The 24813-nt window shown below is 41.1% G+C and overlaps 1 protein-coding gene across 1 annotated transcript in view; it reads right to left on the bottom strand.

The window, feature by feature from the left end:
- Positions 1 to 3724: 3724 nt before the first annotated feature.
- Positions 3725 to 24813, bottom strand: part of ZNF462 (zinc finger protein 462) — a gene marked incomplete at both ends in the record, with an annotated part of 48816 nt that continues 27727 nt past the window's right edge. The window contains 6 exons of the mRNA XM_082013219.1: positions 3725 to 3926; positions 5154 to 5268; positions 9789 to 9921; positions 12335 to 12558; positions 18200 to 18336; positions 20504 to 20768. Coding sequence (XP_081869345.1) covers positions 3725 to 3926; positions 5154 to 5268; positions 9789 to 9921; positions 12335 to 12558; positions 18200 to 18336; positions 20504 to 20768 — 1076 coding nt within the window. The remainder of the gene's footprint in view (positions 3927 to 5153; positions 5269 to 9788; positions 9922 to 12334; positions 12559 to 18199; positions 18337 to 20503; positions 20769 to 24813) is intronic.

Consider the following 24813-nt stretch of genomic DNA (forward strand, 5'->3'; position numbering starts at 1 on the left):
ACAGGAATTTCAAGGCAGGTGAACCAGTCACGTTCAGCCAGAAACCTAAAACTGGGAAGATCAAGGGCTTTGTTTCAAACTCACACAATGCTGCCACTGAGGTGAATGGGGTAATGCAACTGTAATACTCGAAAAAATCATCCCAAGGTCTTTCATTACATCAGTTATGTAATTCTTGTTAGTGACATACCACTGAGCAACCCTTTCTCTTTTTAAATCAGTGGAAGTGCAGGTTAGCTCTGGGCTAGAACATACAGTGTGCAAACTGGTCTTTCTCATGAACAAATGATTCCAGAGACCACTGAAAAAACGCAATGTCTAACAGCCTAAAATGCACCCTTTTCTTTTCTTTTTTTTAAACATAGGGTAAGGAAGTAAGTATTTTAACAGAAAAATATTTTAGCTCCTAGGGAGAAAGGTGGAAGGTGGAAGCATGTAAAGCTACCAGGTGATCAAAGCTTTCACACTGTTTAACATCATACATATTCAGTTGAGATCCAGTTCCAGTACAATAAAAAAGCTACATGAACTGGAAAAAGGATCTGATTAAAACACATCCAGAAAAAAACCCTGACATCTTCTGAATGTGTATTTAAAAATTTGTATTTTAGCAAAGACTCCAAGAGAACACACAAGCATCATTTTAAGTTTTCAATGGAGAAAGAGGAAAAAGTAGCACCTCCTGCTCCATCTTACTGGTTGTATCTTCGACTCCAGCGAGGCACAGCCTCAATGCTGGATCCAGTAGGTCATCAGATATTGGAGCATACAGTATCTCAACTCATGAGGAGACTGAGTTGATAATCCAAATACCAGTCTATCACCTCCACCTATTTTGATCTTTCAAGACAGCCTGCAAAGTTTCTTCATTTCTGTTTGGGTTCAGGAGAAGTCAGCAGACCTTGGCAGTGTGCCCTTGACCTCTAATGGATGTTGGGCTGGTGGATGTTCAAGGCATTCTTCAGGGATGTGGTAGACCCTAGACCTGTGTGAGCCAGAGGAAGTCATGCTGCCCTCCTCGGGGCCTGTAAATCCAAAATTCCCTGTGAAATAGGGGAGGAAAGGGTGCAGAAGGGAAAAAGGGTGCTTTGCTCCCTCCCAGAGCTGTCAGCTGCAGAACCAGTCACTTGTACGGACCTATCATCAGAGTAGCCAACACAAAACAACACACACACAAGCTCACACTCTTAAAAAGTTTTTATTAATTTTCATTGTTTTTTTTTTTAAAAAAACAAACCCGTCAGTGCAACAGTTCAGTATCCCCTTCCTATCCCCCATCAGTAAGCAGTAATTTTAAAATCAGGAAATACCGAGTGCTGAAGCCAATGGGTTAGCATTTTGCTATTATCTCCTTCTGTCAAACTCTGAAAAAGTCCTCTGTATAAATTAAACAATGAAAAAAATGTTATTTTCAATTCTATGTCATTACAGTCAACAGAATTGTAATAATGCATCTAAAATGTGTGTCCACAATACATCAGGTATACATTTTTGGGAAAAGAAAAACAGGAAAAAAAAATATGACATTCTAGGCTTGTTAAAAGGATAATGGTCCCATATTTTTTATTAACAGGTTAGCAAAACAAAATCCAATGGATTACAATATTTACATGTTATTTGAAAAATAAAGTAGTGATAAAAGCATGTCACAATCTTTTTTTTTTTCTTTTTCATTTTTGGTAACCATTACGAACACCCAATCCAGGTATGGAACTGTTTAAATACATTTGAAATGAGGCCAATTAAAAAACAAATACAGACACAAAATGTGTATTTATACTTGTCCCTCCAATGTGTTTTTCCATGACATTCCCTCCCTACTTCAAAAAACAAAACAAAACAAAAAAGCAATTAAAAAAATCAAAATAATCCCCCTAACACACAACTGATGAATCCCCAAAAGCAAAACACCATGCTTCTCAAGTAGCACTTATTCCACAAATGCAACATTTTTGCCATCAATTTTATGTGAAGCTCTCTAGGACACCGTTTCCTCAGCAGCTTCCTATTTTCCCCCCTCCCCCTCCCCCAGATCCCCCCCAAAACAAAAAAAACAAACAAAGACACATGCATTTCTAAAACTAGGTTTCAGTCAAGTACTTTCTACTTTTTGGAAAGAAACTCTTTTTTTTGTTGTTTTTTTGTTTTTTTTTTGTTGGTTTTTTTTTTTTTTTTTGTTCACAATCAGGACATACCATGGGCACCAGATCCTGTATTCATTGCTCAGGCAAAATTCCCAAAGAGTTTGGTAGGCTTTCCACCCAAGAAGTAGTGCAGGATCAGCCACTTAGGTATGCAGGTTCCTATTCATTCTACACTGCTCCCCTCATGCTAAAAGCTAAGGGGGAGGGGAAAAACTTAGCAACTCCATCTTGAATCGAGTAAAAGTAGTTCTCCAGGCTCAATGTCGTATGTAACTATTTCACCTCCGCTTGCAAAAAGATGTGTTAACAGACACCCCTCCCTCCCACCACACCAAAACAAAAAGAAAACACGCACACCACAGACAGAAGAAAAAAAGGCAGCCAATCTTAACGAAAAGTTACTGGTGTGAGACTGATAGATGTTAATATGACAAGCAACAGAACGGTTATGAGGACCTATGTGTTTGGCCCGCGAGCTGCATAGCTGTGCCGTAAGTTTGGTTCTTTAGTTTTTTAAAAAAAAGTTAAAACTTCTTTGTTATTTCCATATGTTTAAAATTAACAACAACAACAACAAAATGTTCTATTCACAAGATCTAGTCTCCTTTCCCGGTCCCCCCCTCGAAAAGAAATACTCATTTTACATGAGAAACTTAATTGTGCTGTATTTGTAACACCTCAGGCTGATAGAAAATAAACATGTGGCAAACAAAACTGCACAATCAGTCACATGAAATCTATCAAATCCTAAAATTATAACTGAATACTAACAAACAGCTTACCTGGAATAAAGGATGACAATTCACAAACAGTTATCTAGGAATTAAAGTCTCTCTCTTTTTTTTTGTTTTTTTTTTTACTAAAATAATTAAAAAAATCACAGTATTTTAAGAAATAAAACCCACACTGGGATTTTAAGCACAATTTTTGTTTTCCTTTCTTTAAAACTTCTTTTCTTCCTCCATTTACCACCTTGCCCAGCAGTCTCTCTACATTTAACCACAACAACAACAGGTAGTACTGACAAATGCAGAGATCTCCCTTGGTTAATTCTGAGGTACTAGGAAACAGGTGACTGTTTTAAGCAAAGCAGTTTCTGTTTTGTTTTTGTTTTCCTTTTTTCTTTTTTTTCCTCTTTTTTTTTCTTTTCTAAAGCAGTTGCATTCAGTCTGGAAAAGCATTATGTATTAAAACTAGAAAAACGCACCCAAATTTGTGCGTTGAAAAGTTGTCCCCCCCACTTCTTCCATGCTCACGACGCTTCCATTCACAAACAATCCAAGTCTCCACTGCAAAGCACGATGTGTAATGTAGGAATATGGGGAGTTGCTTCATTAGTCCAAGATGAATGTAACTTCCCGTTGTCAAGATCCAGAAGAAAGGATGCAGTGATGTAATGGAGCCACTTATTCCATCACTTAAATAACTTTAATATACACACACTCACACAGGTACCAGTGCTTTGAAAATAGATCATTCAGTCCTAAAAGCAGCTTTATTTCTTCCTTCTGCCCACCCCACCCACCCACCCCACCCCGTTCATCACGTTCAAGTACGTTGATTAGAATCACACCAAATGCTTATTCGTTTTTGGCCTCCGAGTTGTCTAGGAGAGGTTTGTCAGCAGCTACCACGCCGACTGCCGTTTCACTGTTGTGGGAATAGTCCACCACCATTTTCTCAATGCCTTCTTTTTCTTCTGGCAGTGTGCTAACAGTTTCTTCTACGTCCTCCTTTGGCTGGCTGTCCTCACTGGTCCTGTGCTTGCTTTCGTTCAGTGCCCTGCAAAGCCGAGCAGCAGAAACCAGAGACATTTACAATCATTACAGAGAACAGCAAAGCCAATCTGTGCATATCACAGGAGGGAGAAAAAACAGATCACTTTCTAAAAAGGTAGATGCAAGCAGCCACACCATTGCCACATCATGCTGCAGAGGAGAGGCAGTGAAATTAAGCTACCAGTGGGACCCATGACACTCTAGCTTTGAAACCAAAACTTTATTTGCTCTACACTGGGACAGATAAGAGATGAGAAGGAAGAACCCCAATTCTGACTTTTAGAAGTTTATTTCCCTTTCCCCAGTCCCTTGTAAACAAGACTTACAAGGCACCAAAGGCACCGGAAAAGAGTACTTTTCCCAGTGAGTTAATGATCCAATAAAACTTTTTATAGGTTGCAACATTTCAAGTACTCATATTTAGGCAGACAAGATTAAGGGTAAGAGAACTAGTATTTCTCATCCCATCACAGTTAACCTGCAGTAGTGTACTCAAATGCCTTCCACCTTGAATGAAATCTAATTTTTGAAGAAACTCTGGTCAGCAAAGATACCTCTGCTACCAACGAGATCTTCATCAAAAGAAGGAAGATGATTATTCCGGAGATGCCTATCTTATCTGTCATGCATATCATCCCGCAGTGTGCAAACTGCTATAGAAAGGCAAAGATATTCACTATGAAGGTGAACTAGTGAACTTCACTAAGAAAATTTTAAGTAGAGTTCTGTCAGATTGGTTTTACTTCCCTTGAAGGGCTTGACATTTCTCTGCACATAGTTCTTTGCAGTGCTATGCAAGTTTAGCTGCAAGCATGCCAAAGAGATATAACAATAAAGATGAAAAAAATCCCAGTTCCTTCCTAGAACATTCCATATGATTTTGTGCCATTTTTATGCTGCTCTGCTGGCAGGCAAAATCAACAGTACACTCAGGTAAAGAATCTAGTCCAAACTGTAATCACCTTGGGACAATCTTACATTTTAGAATCACAGTTAAACCCTACAGTCTACAGCCACCCTGGGCAGCAGAGTTAAAAAGGATGAACAGGAACTTCTCCCGCAGAGACGTCGGATGACTGCATACACACTTGCAATAGACAGACGTGTTCTTCATAGAATTGTGTTAGCCTTCATCACAGGGCTTTTTGGGAGGCAAGGAATCGGGTGGGGGAATGCACAGAGATCTACTGCTACCTTTGGCTGTTTGACAAAGGAGTGTAAACCAACTTACATGCCGTGTCTCAGCACGTGTCGCTCCCACTCAGAGCCTTCTGTAAATGATCGGCCACAGAATTCGCAAGGGAAGCGTTTCTCTGGAACACCGCTGTCAGGAAACATCATGGGATCTGGAAAAAAGACAGCATAGCCCATGAATTCAGAAGTGCCAGGGCAAGAAGGGACCACTGTGATCCTACTCTGATGCTCTCCGTTGCACCTTCTCATCCCCAAGAAGCAAAAGGACTAACATATCAAATAACTGTGTGTGTGAAAATGCAACTTGCCCAAAGCAAACTGACACTACAAGCGACAAATCCCATCCTAAGTCTTAAAGCAATCTCTGCAAGTAAGGGTAGCAAGTTACTACTCCCTGTTCCTATATTTCAACAAATGAAGAGACTGTGGAATTTTAATTCAAAACCAAAACTGAGAAGTTTAGGCCCAAAATGGCTTCAAAGCAAAATCAAAAAACCCACTAAAGACCATCTATAATTTCTGAATTGGCAGTACAAATTTTAGGAAACAAAGACTTGGTATATTTAACATGTGATCCTCATAATGAATAGATATCCCTTCATCATCAAGTCTCATGGGTTAAATCCTGCATCTTAACTGCATAGGTGTTTCATCCCATCCTAATCTTTTATACAAAGTGCTCAGGGCCTCATTTGCAGAAGTGTCAAGCACCTAGTAATACAAGTGAAGTCACTGGCAGCGCAGGGAGAGGTATTTCTGAAAGCCCAACTCCATGAGAACACAGCCAGCTTTAACAAAAGATGAAACATTTTCTCACAAATTAAGAAGATCACCACACAAGCCATTAAAAATAATTGCATGGACTATCTCACTTGATTCTTTTGCTGGAAATGAGACAGCACCATCTGCTCAGAGCATTAATTCCTTAGCAGGGATTAAACAAGAAATCAACAGAATGTCTTTCTGACTCCTCCCAAACTACATAATAAAAGAAAAGGGATTTTGCTTCATTTTGGTTCTGATCTCTGCTCACTTGATTTCTTCACTCTCAGATTTACTCTGTTCAAGATCAGCCATTCCCTGTTACCCATATTTAAGTCCTGCAAATGAATTTTTGTAGCACATTTCTCACTAATTAGCCTTTACTGAAGTTCTATATGGAATGGTTCTTAACATAATTTTTTGCCTCTTCCCTCTGAGGGAAAAGACAAAAAAAGCCTCACTTTGCATTTCTCACTGTCAGTGATTTATTATGCAGTTAAATATCACAAAGCAAGGTGCTGTGTCAAGATGAGCACCAGAAAGTAAGTCAATGCCGTTAGTTCAGTTTGCATCTGGACTTCAGTATCTTATGTGTGGTACAAATTCATAAACACACGCAACACACAGACTAGTCATGGTACAGAGTCAAATATTTATGGTAGGTGAAAGTTCTGGAGGCAAACGCTGCTGTTCTGTACAAGAACATATCTACTATACAGTACACAATAGGAAGTTTATTCTGGCCGCCTGCAGAGAGGAGATATGCAACACAGAAGCTGTTTTGCTCAAATAGGGAGGAGTTGCAGTTGTTCAGCCTGGAGAAGACTCTGGGGAGACCTTAACTGCAGCCTTTCAGTACTTAAGGGGAACTTAAGATGGAGAGAGACTTTTTACCACGGCCTGTAGTGACAGGACAAGGCGTAATGGTTTTAAACTGGAAGAGGGCAGGTTTCGATTGAACGTAAGGGAGAAATTCTTTAAGATGAAGGTGTTGAGATAGTGGAACAAGTTGCCCAGAAGAGGTGTGGATGCCCCATCATTAGAAGTGTTCAAGCTCAGGTTGGATGGTGCTTTGAGCAACCTGATCTAGTGAAGGAGGTCTCTGGCCGTGGCCGGGGGTGTTGGACTAGATGATCTTTAAAGGTCCCTTCCAACCCAAACCAGTTTATGACTTATACTTGCAACTCCCATTAGGATTAGAAAGTGCTACTCTAGTAAATCCATCACGTCTTCAGAAAACACTATTTTATTCACCCCACTATTTGTTCACCTAGTGGGCAACTTGATCTAGTTGATCATGTCCCTGGCTCACTGCAGGGGGGTTGGACTAGATGACCTTTAAAGATCCCTTCCAACCCAAAGATTCTATGATTCTATTGTTCTATGATTCTACTTCCTGATCAGCTTTCCTTCTGGGGCTGTGAATTTGGACCGCTTCCTTGGAGGAGTATCAGAAGCTGCTCTTCTCTGGGGCCTACAGAAGAGAGGTAACAGACTGCATAGACACCTGACCTCTCTGCAGTTTTCCTGCATCGCACATACAAGCACTCATGAACATTTTTGTCTACTGTGGAAGAACACCTCTCGATTCCATTTTCTGCTAATACCAAGACATAAAGGTCAGTAGAGATAGACAGTTCCTCTGGGATGCAGTCCCTGTCAGGGGCAGCTGTTCTTTCCATGGTGTATGCCAGACACCCTCTTTTTCCCGCAGTGGTAATCCACAACTTGTCTAGAAAAATATAGTCAGTGCAACTGGACCTTGCTGTAGTAGGCGTAAGGGTTTTCTCCATTTTCTACCTATTTTAGTATACTGTATTACAGTATACTAAAAGATTAAAAAGGAGAAATACTAAAGATTAAAAAGGAGAAAAAATAACAATGGTGAAACATTGACACTACAGGCCAGTCAGGAAAGAATTGCTGCAAAATATACTTGGAAATATGCATGATTTTTTTAGACTGGTCATCTGAACAATCATGCAGAAATCATTTTAGCCAGTCACAGATAAAAAAACCACAGATACAGGTGAAAAAAGTCTAAAACAAAAATTAGAATTACTAAGACACTATCCCTTGCTTAACTATTGATCCCATGAAACATGGGGATAACACCTAATATCGCTGCAAGTTTCTATCTTCAGCATAGGAGGTGATATTTTTTACATTTTTACATTTTCACAGTGTAACCTAAAGTCAGTTTAAAAAATGAACTTCACCTTGAGTTGTTCCCCTCCCCATGGTGCATTTACAGGCATTTGTAAAGCTTGGCAGATAGCACCTTCTTCTCCTTGGTCTAGATACCATGGCTTCCAAGGTCACTTCAGCACCTGTGCCTGTATGTAATGCTAAGGTAATCCTCACAAGGACAGCATGAGTCTTCATTCCTGCTAGCTATGGGTCTATACAAAACATTAATCAGCCTGCTACATCTGCAACTAAGGTGAGCTGGTCCTTTAGTCAAATCATTTACACAAATCATTGTTCCAGTCATGAAGCTCCGAGGGTCAAAGCTGTCCCTGAACAGACACCCAAGCACACTTCCACATGAGTTACTAATGTTGAACTTTGAAATGCATATAGAAAAAACATCCCTTTAGGTCCCCCTCTGATTTTTCTATTGCTCTACCCAAGATCCCATGAAGGATATTTTTCATTAAAACAGAACTGGTTTCCTCTCCAACTTGTTTCCTTTCTCATTTAAATAAAAGCTATCACTAACCACACTTGAAGTGCTAGTGATAAGTGCAGACTGGATTTATGCTGCAGGGACACTAAACAAAAGCCAAAACGCTGGGGTTTTGCTATTAAAAGGTAAGAAGCATAATATGAGCTCCTCCTATTCTGTAAACAACCTGTGAATCTAGAAACTGGAATTTTTCAAGGTCTGAAAAGATGTAGGAAGACACATTTTCTTTGGTGAACAACTTAGTGAGTATGAAAGCTGAAAATTGAGGAGGAAAAAGGTAAACATGGTGGTGTACCTTTAGGTAAAGTACATAAAACTTGGCTAACTGTGGTCACCAACGTCAGGAGAGTGGGTAACCCCAGGAACCTGACATTCAGACATCACAGGGCTACAGATGTTAAAAAGTTGCAAACATACTGCATTTGACTGATGAACTGTGCACCAGAGCAGACTAGACAACACACAGTTTACACCAGATGCTGCAATAACCTGGCTTTCATGGGGGAACGCTTTTGGAATGGAAGGACAAGAAACCCTTAGTTCAATTTATAGAGAAGTTACTTTTTCCCTGCTGATCTAACTTTGACCACACCAAAAGCACTAGCAAGCACATGGCCTAGCTCTGCTGAAGTCAGTGGGATTAGTCTTAGATATGACTTAGGCACATAATTAAGTACACAACAGTACAGGTGGGGCATGGACCTGCCCTGGCTCCAGAGCTGCCAACTGCAGCAACTGCAACAGGACTGACTCCCTCTGACAAAGTATGCTAGGCAGAGAGTTAATAACAGACCACAAAAAAGTTTGGCTGTGACCCCTTCATCCCTTGCTTGAACAATGTTGTGAAAAGCTGAAAACTGGTTACCAAAACAGAAAATCTGACAGACCACTAAATACTCCACTTACGTAGTTTTCCAAGTACTTATAGATGTTATTTGCATGGACAGATAAGTTACAGATGCTATCTGTGTTTTCTCATAGTACGTATTCTCTTAGCAGACTTGTAATAAGGATTGTAATTGTAATAAGGATTAGGAACACAAGATTCCCCCAGGAGCAGTGTCTTCACAAAAGCCTCATTCTGCTCCTGCTGGCATGCCTGCATGGTTCTACAGGAATGTGCTGTAGAGTCAACAGCTGACCTTGCTTGGTGGGACTGGTGGGGCATGTTGCAGTGCCAGAAAAAAAAAAAAAAAATTGCACACAAAGAGCTGCACTGACCTCTTTCTTCAGTCTTCGGGCTTAACTCTTCTTCTTTTTCTTCTTCATCACTGCTGGAGCTCTCTGTTTTCCCCTTCATTTGTTCCAACTGGTCCAAGTTAACCCGTCCAACCAGCTCAAAATTACGACTCACCTTTGAAAGCAAGACTTTTGTCAGCAATCAGCACAATCAGCTAATCAGAAAAATCACCACATATGCAAAACAAAACCGACTACACGCCAAAGCCTACTCAGCTTTAGGTGACATGTAGTCACCTAAAGAAATTACCAGTCATTTCTTTTCAATGATTGTGATTCTTCTTTTGCTGTTTATTCCACATTTCTCATTTTTTGGTTTTCAAAAATTAATGGCATTCAGTAAACCCCTCTCATTTCTTCCTGGTTTTGATGTATTTAAAAAAAAAAAAATCCAAGAAATGCAGAACACTGCAACTTGTACCCTCTTTTTATGGGACTATTCAACCGCTGTGATCAAACACTGCTATTGCACATTCACACTGAAGGAAAATTCTTTGCGACTGGTTCATTCAGCTTCATGCATGAAAGGATGGGTCCTTTACTAAGTACATGGCTGCTGTGTGCCACATACACTTTCACTCATTAATAACAGATTAATTTTCATTATGAAGGGCTGCAAAGTGCTTTGCAAACTGATATAGAGACTATAATGGGAACACTTCACCCAGCAGTCAAATTCAGCTAACCCTAGGGTGAAATGCGCCAGCTACTTAACAGTTCACAGCAGCAGTATGAAAGGAGCAGCTTAGGGCATGGAAGTCAGGAACTCAACCACATCCAACAGAAACAGCACAGGAGCAGTCCAGATTTACAGTAGAGGCAGAGCATGTGGAGCATGACCAGGACACTAGGGCTAATACTTGTTGGATGACAAGCGCCCTCTGAGCTCATTGATCACTGCTGGGAAGGATGTTGGATTAATCTTTCATGCAAAGAGAGAGCCCTCCAGCAGCACAGGCACTGAGCCACAGAGGCAGAGAGGATGGAGACAGGAATGAGCGCAGTGTGGCACCTCCTGCCAGGTGCTGAATGAACTATCAACATCCACTGACTTGCTTTTTATCCCTCTGTGTGAAAGGGAATGTGAATGAACCTAAGGAGTATGTGAATTGCACTGTACTGTATCTCCAAATAGCAAACTATCCTAAATATGGTGGTGTGCAGATTCCTAGCACTCCTCCGTACAGACAGCTGTGATGAGGTTCTCTGACTTAACACGTAACCCGCTGAGATTTAAACAAACAAGACCACCTGCGAGGCACTTAATTCCACTCAGCTCCTGCACAGGAGCTCTTTAAGGTACACACTGATCTTGGGTATCCGAGCCCAGAGCTTTTGACACAAGTTAGCAAGATATAAATTACCAAAGAGAAAGGGGGAAAAGATAGCCTACACTACTGTCACCGTCACTGCAGGTCCAGATTGGAAGGGAGAACTAGTAAGGGAATAATCTTCCCAGCCTGATGCACTGTGTCAAAAGAATGAGGCATAGTGCCTCCTGGATATGCCAGGTGTCCTTCTGTGGTGACTAGGACGAATGGAGCATCTCATGCACTGTGTGAATTACAGAAGACTCTCCAGAAGTAATAAAGAAGAGGGCAGATAAGCATAGCAGGCCAATGTAAGTTTACACAGTTTGTTTTTATAAGATAGCCAATATTTTTTAAGCATGAAATGCTGCAACTTCTGCTGCTAATACTGTCAATATAAATTTATTCGGCTGTAAAGAAAGTGTCATTCAGTCAATGAAGTCGGAGTTAGTTTTTAATGAGAATCTGGGCAGCTCAGCTCCAACAGGTGGAGGCATATAGCTGCCTCCCATGGAAACATGACAAGGAAGCACTCTAACAAATACTCCATAACACATCTCAGTTCTAGATATTAAGTGTCTCTCAGCTACACAGTTCACAGTTACAGAAATTCAAAGCTAACAGTCTGGAAAGACTCTAATGACTTCTCAAAGACTGGATCGGGTCTGCACTCAGGCACTCCACAAAAACTCCAAAGCAGTCTTAACTTAAGACCTGGTTACACTTACTGTTTATCTTGCCCTTGTTAAACGTAAATGGAGATGTATTGCCCTCTTTGTTATTAAAATATGCATGGCATGTCATGCTGCTGAAGTTGCCAGAGCAATCCTATGTCTGGAATCTCCTGCCTTTTAGAGAGGCTGATTCACACAGCCTTAATATTTTTTCACAACCCTGTTTTTTTTTTTTCTCTTTAAATAAACTCAGCATACACAAGTGCCTTTTCCAGATAATCATACTCTGCGTACAACAGTCTGCCAATTCTGGTCAATCTGAACAACTTTAGAAATGATCAACTTTGAGTTGCTAAAGAAAAAAAAGAAGTAATAGAAAACAGAGGAAGTGAAGCCCAGCATGGGAGGGATGAGTTTCCAGATTGGGGGGTGGGGCGGGAGGACAACCAACAGCAAGTTGGCTCCTCAGAGTTGACATGTGAGTAAACTAAAAAAGCATTTGCAAAGAGTAGATTGCTACAAATTAAAACTACTTGGATGTTACCTTGTGCTCATCTCGAAGGTGAGCGTCCAGCTCCTCTGTGTGTTTGGTCTCATAGTAGCAGAGTTGGCATTTGTAAGGTTTCAGTTCATTGTGCTTCTCTATGTGCTGCTGCAAGCTCTCATCACTGGAGCACGTAAAAGTACACTTATCACAGCGGAAAACAACTCCCTGCAAGTACTTCGACAGTTTGGAACGGCAGACTTCAATGGGAACGACCCGCTCTTCTGTAGGGACAGGACAACATTTACTTAAATTTTATGAAACACCAGGCCTACATGTCAACAGCTTGGGCACTACCACTCACACAAGGAATAGGATCTGCTATATGGGTAGGCAGTCAGTCTACAAAGGAATGGGAGCTACGCGGGACTGACACAAAAAACATGACAAAAAAGTCTTCCTAAAATGACAGGGTTAATCCTCCAAGGCTACAAACACAGGTGTCCTCACAAATGGAACTGCTTATTGGGTGAATAGGATGTGAATGGAGGTTTTGGGGCAAATGAGACTCAGCGCCTGGCAATACAAAACCAGCCATAAATCAGCCAGACCAAAAGTCCATTTTGGTTCAGTACTCGACAGCAGCCAGAAGCAGTTGCTAGAAATGTAATAAAGAGGGAAGCTACAGGGTGCTTCCCAATGCCTCACCCTGCTAACTGGCATCCTCACCACCACATCTAAAGCTACTCTCTGGGGACTGAGAGGGTAAGCAAGGCAGCACCTTTTCCTAGAAGAGGCTGTGCAGTTCAGCCAGGGGCAGAAAATTCCCAACACACCCACAGCTTTCAGAAAGCTCAGGCTTAAAATCTGCACACATGTCATGTCACACTTCCCACAGTTCAGATCATGTATACAGGCATGTACCGAAAATGCTCTTGCTGAGTTTTTAAGCTCTCCACTTCTCAAAGCAAGCACTGACATTTAACAGAGCAGCAATTAATTTCAGTCATTTGACAAAGCCAGAATCCAACGTGTGTAACACTCATCCACTGTGGTTCCCCAAGCTGTGCGCACAAGGGAAACCCCAAATTTGTCCCTTCAGCTGAAAGTCACCAGAAGATCCTCATTATGGGCTTTTGTTACTCAACTGGCCTTTCGAACCAGAACACTGAAATTTAGTACTTTTACTCCTTATGGACTACAGATTAAAGGGTGGTCCCTTTAAAGGAGGGGTTTGATCCTCCTCATGCAGGTTCATCCCTAATGACAGATTAAAACAAAGGATCAAAAAATGCAGGCCTGAATCTCCGATGATAGACATGAAGGCTAGGGGAATGTGAGACACGGCAATCCACATAAGGATCTGAGCCAATGGCCCCTTTTCTTTAGTGAGGAGGATAGTATCACATTTAAAGACAACCACAGAAATACAAACTCCCTTAGGGTTTCTGGAAGGTGGTAAAAGCTCCACTGTCATTCACTTTTGACCAATCCACATGCCACGGCTGCTCACAAGACTGTTTCTACAGCCCAACAAAATACTCATCCTGCTCAGCTTGTCGCTGAACACAAGTTATCCTATCTCACAGCTTTCTCTCTGGCCACTTCAAAAAGTGGAAGTTTTCCCAAAGCTATGCCTTAGGAAAAAAAAGGCTGTGGGCTTGTAATTCTTTTCTACACCAACAGTTTCTCTAGCTATAAAGACAACTAAGTTGTGGCCATTCAGGGTGGGAAAAGGGGAGGGGAGAATAGGGCCTAAGAGACAAGAGAATTTAAAGCTGTGATTCTGGGATCAGAAGAAAACTTTTTGCAAAGTTGTTGCAGCTGTGTGCTTTTGAACACACTGAAATAACTGACACAGCTGGTTTCAAAAGTTAAAGTCAAGTGAAGTTTTCAAAAAAAGAAATACTAATTAAAATATTTGAAAATTCACTTTTTCTCTAGCACCTGGAACAGATTAAAAAAGCTAAAACATGGGATGCTATGAAACTTTTAATCTACCAGTCTGGAGTAATGCAGCATTTCCTAATTCACATAAGCAAAACCTATTATCTCACAATCACACACACACACTCACCAAATCAAAGGTAGCACAATAACATGAAAAAAGCAAAATAAACATAAACATCAATTCTAGCCTAAAGGATTTCTCTTTCAGTGGATGATTTAAAACTTTCACATGATGTATCCATGTCAGTGAGCTTCCTCCAAGAAATGACTTTGGAACTTGCAGGGTTATTTGGATTCAGAACCTCCTATTTTGTAAGGTGATGCTCTCATCTACTGCTTGCCCCTACAAAGCTCTGTTTATTTAATTACTCATTTAGAATGCATTTATCATATCTGGGCAACTCACAAAATTACAGCAAACCATAAAAACCCATACACAGATTGAAAGAGGTTCTTTAACCATGTGTAGACCTCTTCAAAGTTCAACAGTGTCTAAACAAAGACTACTGTATATGCCTCACAAAAAGATGTCCTGAATTGTGGAACAATTTAGCAAGAGGTGTAATTAAAAAACAACAATAAAATAAACACCTAAAAAGAAAACAACAACAAAACAAACACCTGAAAAGCATCATCTTGGTTTCAGAAATCCAATCCTTCCACTAGACTGAAATACTCAGGCTAACTGTAATGCAGATCAGAAATTAAATTGAAAGACCATTAATGCATTAAATATTTGCAGTACAGTAACTCAAAGCAGACATACTTTTTTTTTTTCTCAAGGTATAAAAGAGCCTATGACTCTATCAGTCCTTGGTTGTAAGGAAAAACCTTTATTCAGCAACACACCACTGCAGCCTGGTCTAGTGGAAGGTGTCCCTGCCCACGGCAGGAGGTTTGGAACTAGATGACCTTTAAGGTACCTTCCTACCCAAATCATTCTATGATTTTATGATATACAAGTTATTTCCTTCCCATAAAGGTAAACCAAATACAAACAAACCAGTCCTACTATCTAGACACAGATCAATTATTTGGTCATGTTGGGTGTTTGAAAATATGCATTTTTGCCTGCAAATCCAAGCTACAGTCACAGAACATGTTGCATTTGCATTCTAGTAGCCAAAAGAAAGCACGGCACAAGGGTTCTGCACGTTATCAATGAAGCTGTGTGTTCACGGAATAATGCCAGAAATAACCATGTGAAGCAATCAGGATATGTAGCAATGAAGCTTTTGAGGAGGTAGGTGAATTTGAAAATCTGACTTTTTTATCTTAATGTTAGTATTCAAGAGAAATGGGTGTGATTTTTATTAAATGGAAGAACAAAATCACTACTTTGTTCTCACTATCAGGAAGAGGATAAAATGATTGCTAAAAGCAGAAAAAATAATGCCCCGAGAATTTTAAAGTAGACCCAACAGTGATCTTGGTAAGTTGCATTTATCCCTGGAAAAATACCAACGTGTTTCAAAATGTGGACGGGATAATGAAAACTAACTGCATTGTCCAGACTAAACTAAAGGCCAACACCTCTGCTGGCCATGGAGCAAGAGTTTACTGTCTCCTCTGTGCCTCCTCTCCCCAGGCTTGCCTGTCATAAAGGCCAGGAAGAACTCAAGAGTGAACCGACTTCTCTTCACCTATCTGCATAGCAGCCTCTAGCTGTGTCAGTCCCCTGCTACAGGTCACCTGTAATGCCTCTGTGCTCCATCTGTGCCCACAGAAGGGATAGTGAACCACTTCTACACTGATGAGGAATAGGTGATACATGGAAGAAGGCTCTTAAAGGCTTCCTGTTTGCCCTCATTCTTAATGGGAAGCAAATTCCTTGCTTAATTTTTTCTCACTAGGTATTCAGCCTTCCAGCTGGTAATGCTTTAGCCCTGTAAAATTCAGCTTCTGTAGCCACTCATTAAGAGGCACATATACCCTCCATTTCAAGCACATGCTGTTTCACCAAGGATTAGGGGTGTAGCAACATAGAAGTAATGCAGGAGTCACACATCTGTAAACATGTCTTTTTACACAGGAGGAACATTAACTATGAAATGGATCAAATCTTTCACTCTTGATTTTACACACTGGACCACTCCATCTACCGCAAAACTAATCTTATTGGACCACAGCTCAGGGCTATGCCCTTGTTTTACTAATGCAATGGCTGTAAAAAAGAAAGGTTATCTCAGACTACATTCACCATCACTCAGTCTCTCTTTCAGTGCATGTTAAATCTTGTCAAAATTGTCTGCATCAGCTGCCACACAATTAAACACAACTGGATATATGCACCAGAACGAACTTTAAGGAAAGACACTGCTTCCTTTATTACCTGGATGCTTGAAGCCATAGAAAACTCTCGTCTATCCCTCAGTGGCCTCTCAGATTCTTTATCAGCTAAAATCCCATTCGCATTAAAACTTCTTTTCCTCTGTTTTACCTCTCCCAGTGCTCTAGCAATTTTATCAATATCTCCTTTGCTATCAGCTTTGTTTCAGCAACACAAAGCAACTGAAGCAACAGCTCTACAAAAGCACAGATCCACAGTGTCACTTACTCAGGAGGTAACCACCTCCTTACAATTGGTCAGAAACAGCTTTGTACAGGCAGTACAGCTGCTTGAGCTCATGAAGTGCACTCCCGCACATTCCCAGTGTCAAGTCTATGCACAATGGAAAATACCCCAACTAAGCCCATCAAGCTCTTCCTCAGCCTGTCTATCTATATTTTAAAGGTCTGGCAGTGTCCACTGGAGCCCTGGCACAGCTGCAAGCCAGAGCACACCTTGGCAGCACTTGGAACTGCACGGTCCCCTGCACAGGGGTTAACTAAACCCTCCTATCCTCTAAAGTGAGCTAATTCTGGAGTATGCCCTGAAGCTGAGCAAAATTGGACACAGCAGCACCTTCAAAGACAGGAAGTAAAAGCTAAAGCATCTGCCAAACTCTTACAACCAAATAAGGCAGCTTTGTAACATGCTTTCTGAATCACTAACAGGTCATTTTTCCCAGATGTTCTCTCCCAATAGCCCTTCTAGCAGATAAGACATTTGTATGAAGTCTGCCAGTCTCACTGCTTTGGTACAAGAAGGACTTTAAGCAACCAAAACTGAAAAGTGGTATATAATAAGGAATTATGATAATGCTTGTCACACCAGGATCTCCTCCAGGAAAAAGATGGCATGCAAAACTTGTGTTTGCTCACCACCAATACCCTACTGTGAAACTCTGCCCAACCTGCAAACAGGCAGAGTGCCATCCCAACACATGGGTTTGGATTTCGGCAGCCAACAGACCATCTACAAGCATCAAGTGTGATAGCTATGGGCAGGAATCCCAGCCCAGAAAGCCCAAACAGCTGTCTCTTCTGAGCTAGCAAACCCTCAGTTAATACAATATAGAAATCCTTAATCCCACTTTTAGCTGGCTTAAAAAAAGGCGGGAGATGTGGAGATAGAAAAGGAGTCTTAAAGAAAAACAAAAATATGGTAATTTTTGTTTTGATCCTAAGAATGCTGAAGAGAAAAAAATTCAAGCAAGTAATCAAGTGATATTTTGGGGCCTCTATGGTTAGCTGATACACCCTGTCACAGAGTTTATGATAGCACGGACTTTATGATAACAAGGACATAAGCAGGAAATAACTCTGGCCTAGATCAGAGCTGTAAATTAGGGCAACTCTTGCTAAACAGGTGTTTGATGACTCTTTAGAGAAAAAGCTTAAAAAACAATTTAAAATATGCCCTGTTTCAGGAATTTGAATTTTACAGGAAATAAATAAGATGCATCATTTAGAAATGAAACAAAAGATACTCAAGGGCTGACGACTTATTCAACATACTCATCCTCATGTACAGAGAGGGGAAAATTTAATGATATACAGAGATGGAAAAATGTCATTAAACCAATCTGAAAGACAAGGGCATTGTTCAGTGTTGCCCTCATCAGATACAGATGTATACAGGGATATTGTTACCTCTATGCAGAACTATATGGTCAATCATGTTGCGTTTATATTTGGTGTGATATAGGCAAAGAGGACAGCGAAGGTCTTTGGGTCCTTCCTCAGGAATTGCCGAATGCCCAGCTTCCACGTGCATAGTAAAAGCAGATCTGTGAAACAGGAGGGAGAGATGGAAGCAGTCAGAAGAGGTGTGCAGGGAACGATGAAGTGTCATAGCTCTATAAGGGACGTGTTGTGTAAAATGGCACAGATACCACTCAGCCTTGTCTTCATAGTGCCACATGGCATTTCAGTGGGGCTACTCACATGGGTAACACACAAGCAGAGGTATTTGCAGGCTTCTATCCTCAAGTAACAAACACTCATTCTGACAAGATATTCTTTTGTGTGGGTTGCTCTACAGTCACATTGCTATAGTTAAGATAGCAAAAGAATTCCCACCTTTCATCCTTGTTATTTGTTTTCAGGCTGAAATATTCAGTGTACTTTCTCTAGCAAAGATTAAATTTTTAGCAAGTTGAACAAAACCTATCAACTGTTCTGGACTTGCAGAGGTGAGGACGGACTTATTTCTGGAGGCATATAACATCCTTAACCACCTTTGTCTTTCTAGGACAAGCCCAAAACCAGCTAAAATGTTTAGATTCAGGATTCAAAACATACTTGCATTTACAGTGAGTTTGGCACTGACTAGTTAAGTTTTAAAGCATCAGCTGTAAGGATCTGAAAACCCAAGACTAAGAATACTCTTCTTATTAATGTGGAGGAATGAATGAATACTCCACAGTACATTTGAACAAAAAATTTCATGCTGGCATTACACTGGCTGCATACTTAAAAGTATGCATGAGACATGCATACAGAGGAAATTAACTGTACACCTATCTAACCACAAGCTCAACTACTGAAATGAGAGGTGTCTGTAAACTCGGGTCATTTTTTCCTAAAGCAGTGGTAAAACTTGCAAAAGCTAAGGAGCTTGCCATTTTGAACGAGAGTTAGAAGTCTCTTTGAAGTTCTTCAAGACTGTGAGCTTGAACACAAAGCAACTTACTAACACAACTGGCTTTGGGCCCGATCCAGCGATCACTGAATTCTACCGGTGTATTTCTATCACCTTCTGTGACTGCTTTCATGCCTTTAAGTTTCTTTTTGTATGTTTTTTTGCCCCCTCCCCCCTTTTTTAAAGACAGAAAACATGCTGTGCTTCTAAAAGAAGCAAGACTTAATCCCTGAATGTTTAAGACACCACATGAAGGAACACTACTCCTTTATGCAACTAGGAACGTGTTTAAGTGCTGCTTGATTTAAGATGATTTCATTTCATCCAGGGAAAAGAAAATGGCACTCGCAAGATATGAAGAGGTTGAACAGACCTGGCAATTGCTGGTATCTTTAAGACAGATAGCAATCAGGATATAAAGCACAAGCAGCAAATTATACCATAGAGGCAGCAAGGGGCTGAAGCAACAGAGGCTAGAGACATGTAACTAGAGGCTGCTCTTGTGTGGATTCTCTTGGGTTTGTGCTCAACATTTTCTACAACAGAACTCTTCCCCTTTATCCAGTCATACTGCTTACTGTCACCAGTCTCCTAAGAACAAGTTTGAGACCTCACATGTCAGCTGAGGGTGTTATGCTCAAGAGTCCAGCATACCAGGAGGAAACAATGAACAACACAGGTGCATAGGGCTTTTTTTTCCTTACGGAACAGTGGCTAAAACACACACACACAGACAAACACACACGGCACCAAGTTTTTAAATTTTGCACATCTACTTGGATTTTCTGAAACGTCTCTGTATGCTATCAGATATGCTACAGAATGCTTCCTATATCAGCTAGGTTGAAGGTGGGAGAAATAAAATTACATGAGAGAGGTTTCTTCAGAAACGTGATATAAATTCTCCTGTCCCCCTAGGTCACTTGATTGTCCCATGCTTCACGCTCGTTGCACCAGGAAATGACCTTATTTTTGGAAAGAAAATTTTCACACTTGAGGATAAGGACAGCCCTTTAATTGCCTAGGCTGAAGAAAAAGTACTACCTGTACCATTTCCTCCAGCAAGTAAAACCTACTGCAAGGACTTACTGTGCTTTTGTCTGCAGCAGATGGTACCGGCTGCTGTAGGAGAGAGGAAAATGGATTACATGGATGCTGCTGTGATCTGGCATGGCATTTCCTATGTTCCTCTCCCTGGTCAGCAGTGGCCATGTTTGTGTTAGCTACAGCCAGCTCTCAAAGATCTCAGAAGTCTTTTCAAGTGCTAAAAAACCCCTTATGAGTTCAGTTTATCTGTTTTGCACAGTACTTACTTAAAGCCTGTATAAAAGGAACAATCTTTGCACTTGAAGAGTTTTTTCCCTCCATGCTTGTCACGGTAATGACGCCGAATGCTCTGTATGTAACCCGAGGAGAATTCACAAAATTCACAGTTAAGGATGGCTTCTGTTTTTTCCACTCCTGCAGCACCCCCGGAAAGTGGGATCGGGCTGATGTTGTTGTTGTTCCTGGCCAAAGCTGCAGACTGGTAGTGGTTCAACTGCTGCTGAACATCAGGAGGCTCAGAGTATGAAGAGTCTGTAGAGAAACAGAGGGAAGCTGTTATTCCAGGTGGATCAACAAACCTAAAAAGGTTTGAGGCTTGCTTCAGCACCTATCAGATTTTAGAGGGGGTAGATCAAGATGTTGGTTATGAAGTCTGCCAACAGCTTTCTGAAGAGATTAAGAAGAAGAGGTGTAGCACTTCTTAATCTAATCTAATCTAATCTAATCTAATCTAATCTGTGTTCTACAGTTTAAAAGGTGATCAATATAAATTATGCTTTTTAGATCTGATTTGGGGAAGGAAGAAGTGACATATTTAAATTAAAAGTAGTCTAGAAAGAAATCTGGTTTTAAGACACTTTTACTTTGTGAAGGTAAAGCACATTAATCATACTGCTAAGTGTTTATGTGTTTGGTGCATAGATGAGACCAGATCCTCCCAAAAGTCTTATGCCAGTTTACACCAGATGAAAATCTGGCACAGCGTATATGTAAATAGCCTATCAAAAAGGAAAAAAAAAAGAAAGGAAAAATAAATGGATAATCATCCCTACTCATTCATGGAATTATTTAAGAGATGCTCATCCAAAGTTACCTTTAGTGAAATGATACAATTTTGTCTCATTTGAAGCAGTCTTCATAAAAGGTAAATTCAAGTTCTTCTAGCTGATGATGTTTGAAATGAAATAATCATTGCAAGAAAATATATTTATCATAAATTCCAGTAAAGCAAACTTCTAAATCACATTTCCTTAGAAGCCGCTAGGTTTTGCTACACTGAGGAAAAGAGCTCTTTATGTAGATATGTCTGTATAGACACATCCCTTCTACAACCCAGCAGAACTCTATCATACCATTTTAACAGCATGTAGAGAAACACAGTCCAGAGATGTCTCTGAAACTGAAAGCTATAATACTTTAGTTGGAACACCCCAAAAAGGTGGGGGGAAGGGTGGTGTTGAACCTTTACCAACACATTGCTTGAATGTGGAGGTTAGGAATTCATCTATTTTATCCTGTATAACCCACAGCTGCCCATGAATGGCACAAATGAAAGCAGATGAATAAAGCACAGATGAATTTCAGTAACTTTTCAGGGAAGAAGACAAAGGCTCTTTTCTTAAGCTTTCTGGAAGAAGGAAAAAAAAGCAAGAAGGGGAAAAAAAAAAAAGAAGTTGGGATACAAACTGTACCAGCCACCTCCTGCTTTGATGGGTACTTCACTTTCCAAAGCTTAATTCCCCAAGGCTGGATATGTAGGAATTATGTAACAGACATACTTGTGGGAACTTAACACCATCCATTCTAACCAATTAGTACGGAGAAACAAAAGGCAAACAGGCCTATACAGCACTCAGCATAGGGACTTCTCCACCTGCCTTCAAAAGAGTAAAATGCTCGCTTTCTTTTCTGACTACCACAGAAAGGGGTTATATATGCCCGAGAAATAAAAACCAAACTAACAACAACCTAAAAAACCAAACACACAAACAAAACAGAAGCAGGAGATAAATGTCTCTGGGCTCCCCTGGCTTCATCACCAGGTGTACAGAAAAGACAAAGGCAGAGACATGAAAGATTCCACTAAAATGAATTAAATACATTTTTTTCCCTATCCAAGCTTCATGAACTGAGGCTGGATTACAATGCAGCATTTATCATCCCTTGTTTCCACCACTTCTGCAGCAGGTTTGCTCACCATGAGGGCTCACAGTGAGCTCCACCCGTTCAAATGTCAAGGCTTTCTTTTTCTTGTGTTTGAAATAGGCTCCTCACTTCCTTTACTTTGGCACAGGACAAGACTGAGGAGCTGCAAACCCTTGCAGAAGTCTCTTCTCCTTGAAAGGCAGAAACCATGCACTTGCTCTCTTTTGGAACAGGACCTTGAGGTCCAAAAGAATGCATGGCTGTGCACCCTCAGCAAGTTTGCAGAGAACACCAAGCTGAGTGGGGCGGTTGACACGCCTGAAGGATGGGATGCCATCCAGATGGACCTGGACAAGCTCAAGGGATGGGCCCATGTGAACCTCATGATGTTCAATAAGGCCAAGTGCGGGGTCCTGCACCTGGGTCAGGGCAACCCCCAGTATCAATACAGGCTGGGGGATGAAAGGATTGAGAGCAGCCCTGCTGAGGACTTGGGGGTACTGATGGATGAAAAGCTGGACATGAGCCAGAAATGTGTGCTTGCAGCCCAGAAGGCCAACCGTATCCTGTGCTGCATCCAAAGCAGTGTGGCCAGCAGGTCAAAGGAGGTGATTCTGCCCTTCTACTCCGCTTTGCTGAGACCCCACCTGGAGTCCTGCATCCAGTTGTGGAGCCCTCAGCACAGGAAAGACATCGACCTGTTGGAGGGCCACAAAAAAGATCAGAGGTATGGAACACCTCTCCTCTAACGACAGGCTGAGAGAGCTGGGGTTGTTGAGCCTGGAGGAGAGAAGGCTCCAGGAAGGCCTGACGGCAGACTTGCGGTACTTAAAGGGGGCTTCTAAGAAAGATGGGGACAGACCTTTTAGCAGGGCCTGCTGCAATACGACAAGGGATTATGGTTTTAAACTAAGAAAGGGTAGATTTAGACTAGATAAAGGAAGAAATTTTTCCCAATGAGGGTGGTGAAACACTGGCACAGGTTGCCCAGAGAGGTGGTAGATGCCCCATCCCTGGAAACATTCAAGGTCAGGCTGGATGGGCTTCTGAGCAACCTGATCTAGTTGAAGATCCTCCTTGCAGGGAGGATGGACTAGATGACCTTAAAAGGTCCCTTCCAACTCAAACTACTCTACGATTCTATGGTTCAGAGCAGATTTGCTGAGTTGCAGCCTGGTGTCTGGGCGACCGGGTTCAACGCTTCTAAAAGCTCAAAACACAGTTAGATATCCTGACAAGGATATGATAGCCTAAAAAAAGCTTGTAGCACTGGAGACAGTTCTTTGTATGTGTACTAGTCAAATTACTTGTAAGGTGCTGATTAAAGTCTAGTTTGTAGCTTACTGTTCCCTTCCTCATGAAGAAGGGATCAAAAATTTCCATCACATCATCAAGGTGCCTAGCCAAAGCCTCAGTGATATCCACTGCTGAGAAAGTTACAGTTTTAAAAATTATTTTCAGAACAAGGAAGTTTTGTTGTTGTTAGGAAGACCTACTATACTTCAGAAGTTTTTACTTCCCGTATCATCATGTGTTTATTATACCATCTTTCAAACTTTCAATTGGATATTTACATACTTCTGTGGAATCTGGTGTATGAAAACTGCAAAAGTAGACAGCTATATGTCCTTTGCCGTAGGAAAAAAAAAGAAGTACACAAAGTGGCTTTCTTTGGCATAAGCAATAGGCAAAATATTTGAATTCTTACTTTCTTTCAACCAGGATTCATGCTGGCCACCTCACAATCTTTAGTATATTGCTCCATTACAATTAATATAATTATGCTATTTACAAAAAAATAGCCATCTGAGGAGCTTATACAGACTCTTACATTAAAACAATGGTAGCATGTATGTCCCTCGTTCTGCCTGTGTATTCTTCCCCTTTCCCTTGCCAAATGCTTTCATTATTTTGCAATCCTTCTGGTGTGCAAGATTTAGCACTTCCTGAAGAAAAACACCCAGGATTAACACATGTGTATAGGGCTTCTGTTGGTTTCTCAGAATCAGCTTGCCAGACAGCTATCCTCTCACGCAGGTGCAACCCAGCTCCAGCAGGAACACTTCGGACAGAGTCCAAAGACTACTAATGGCATGGGAGGTTTTCCACCGACTTCAGTTAACCACACTTTTTCATACCTGCTCCCAAACCAGTGAAGGCAGTAGGAAGATAGCAACTGACTTGACTTTGCTTCCAAACATGCATTTTAGCACACAGCACAAAATGAACTGCCAGCAAATAAGAAACAGATGATGGGGTTGAGGTTTTGGATCTTTTTATTTATTTTTCAAAAGCAGTACCTGACAGAAGGACTAAGAAGGCAAATCCACAGTCAAGGAGCAACAGCACTGCCTTAAACTGGCAGAGCACTTCTGCACGGGCACCTCCTCTATATCTGCTGGAAGAGGGGGCTTGTGTTCTACTCTGCATG

Source organism: Phaethon aethereus (assembly GCF_964289735.1).
Source record: "Phaethon aethereus genome assembly, chromosome: Z".
Classification (NCBI taxonomy): Eukaryota; Metazoa; Chordata; class Aves; order Phaethontiformes; family Phaethontidae; genus Phaethon; species Phaethon aethereus.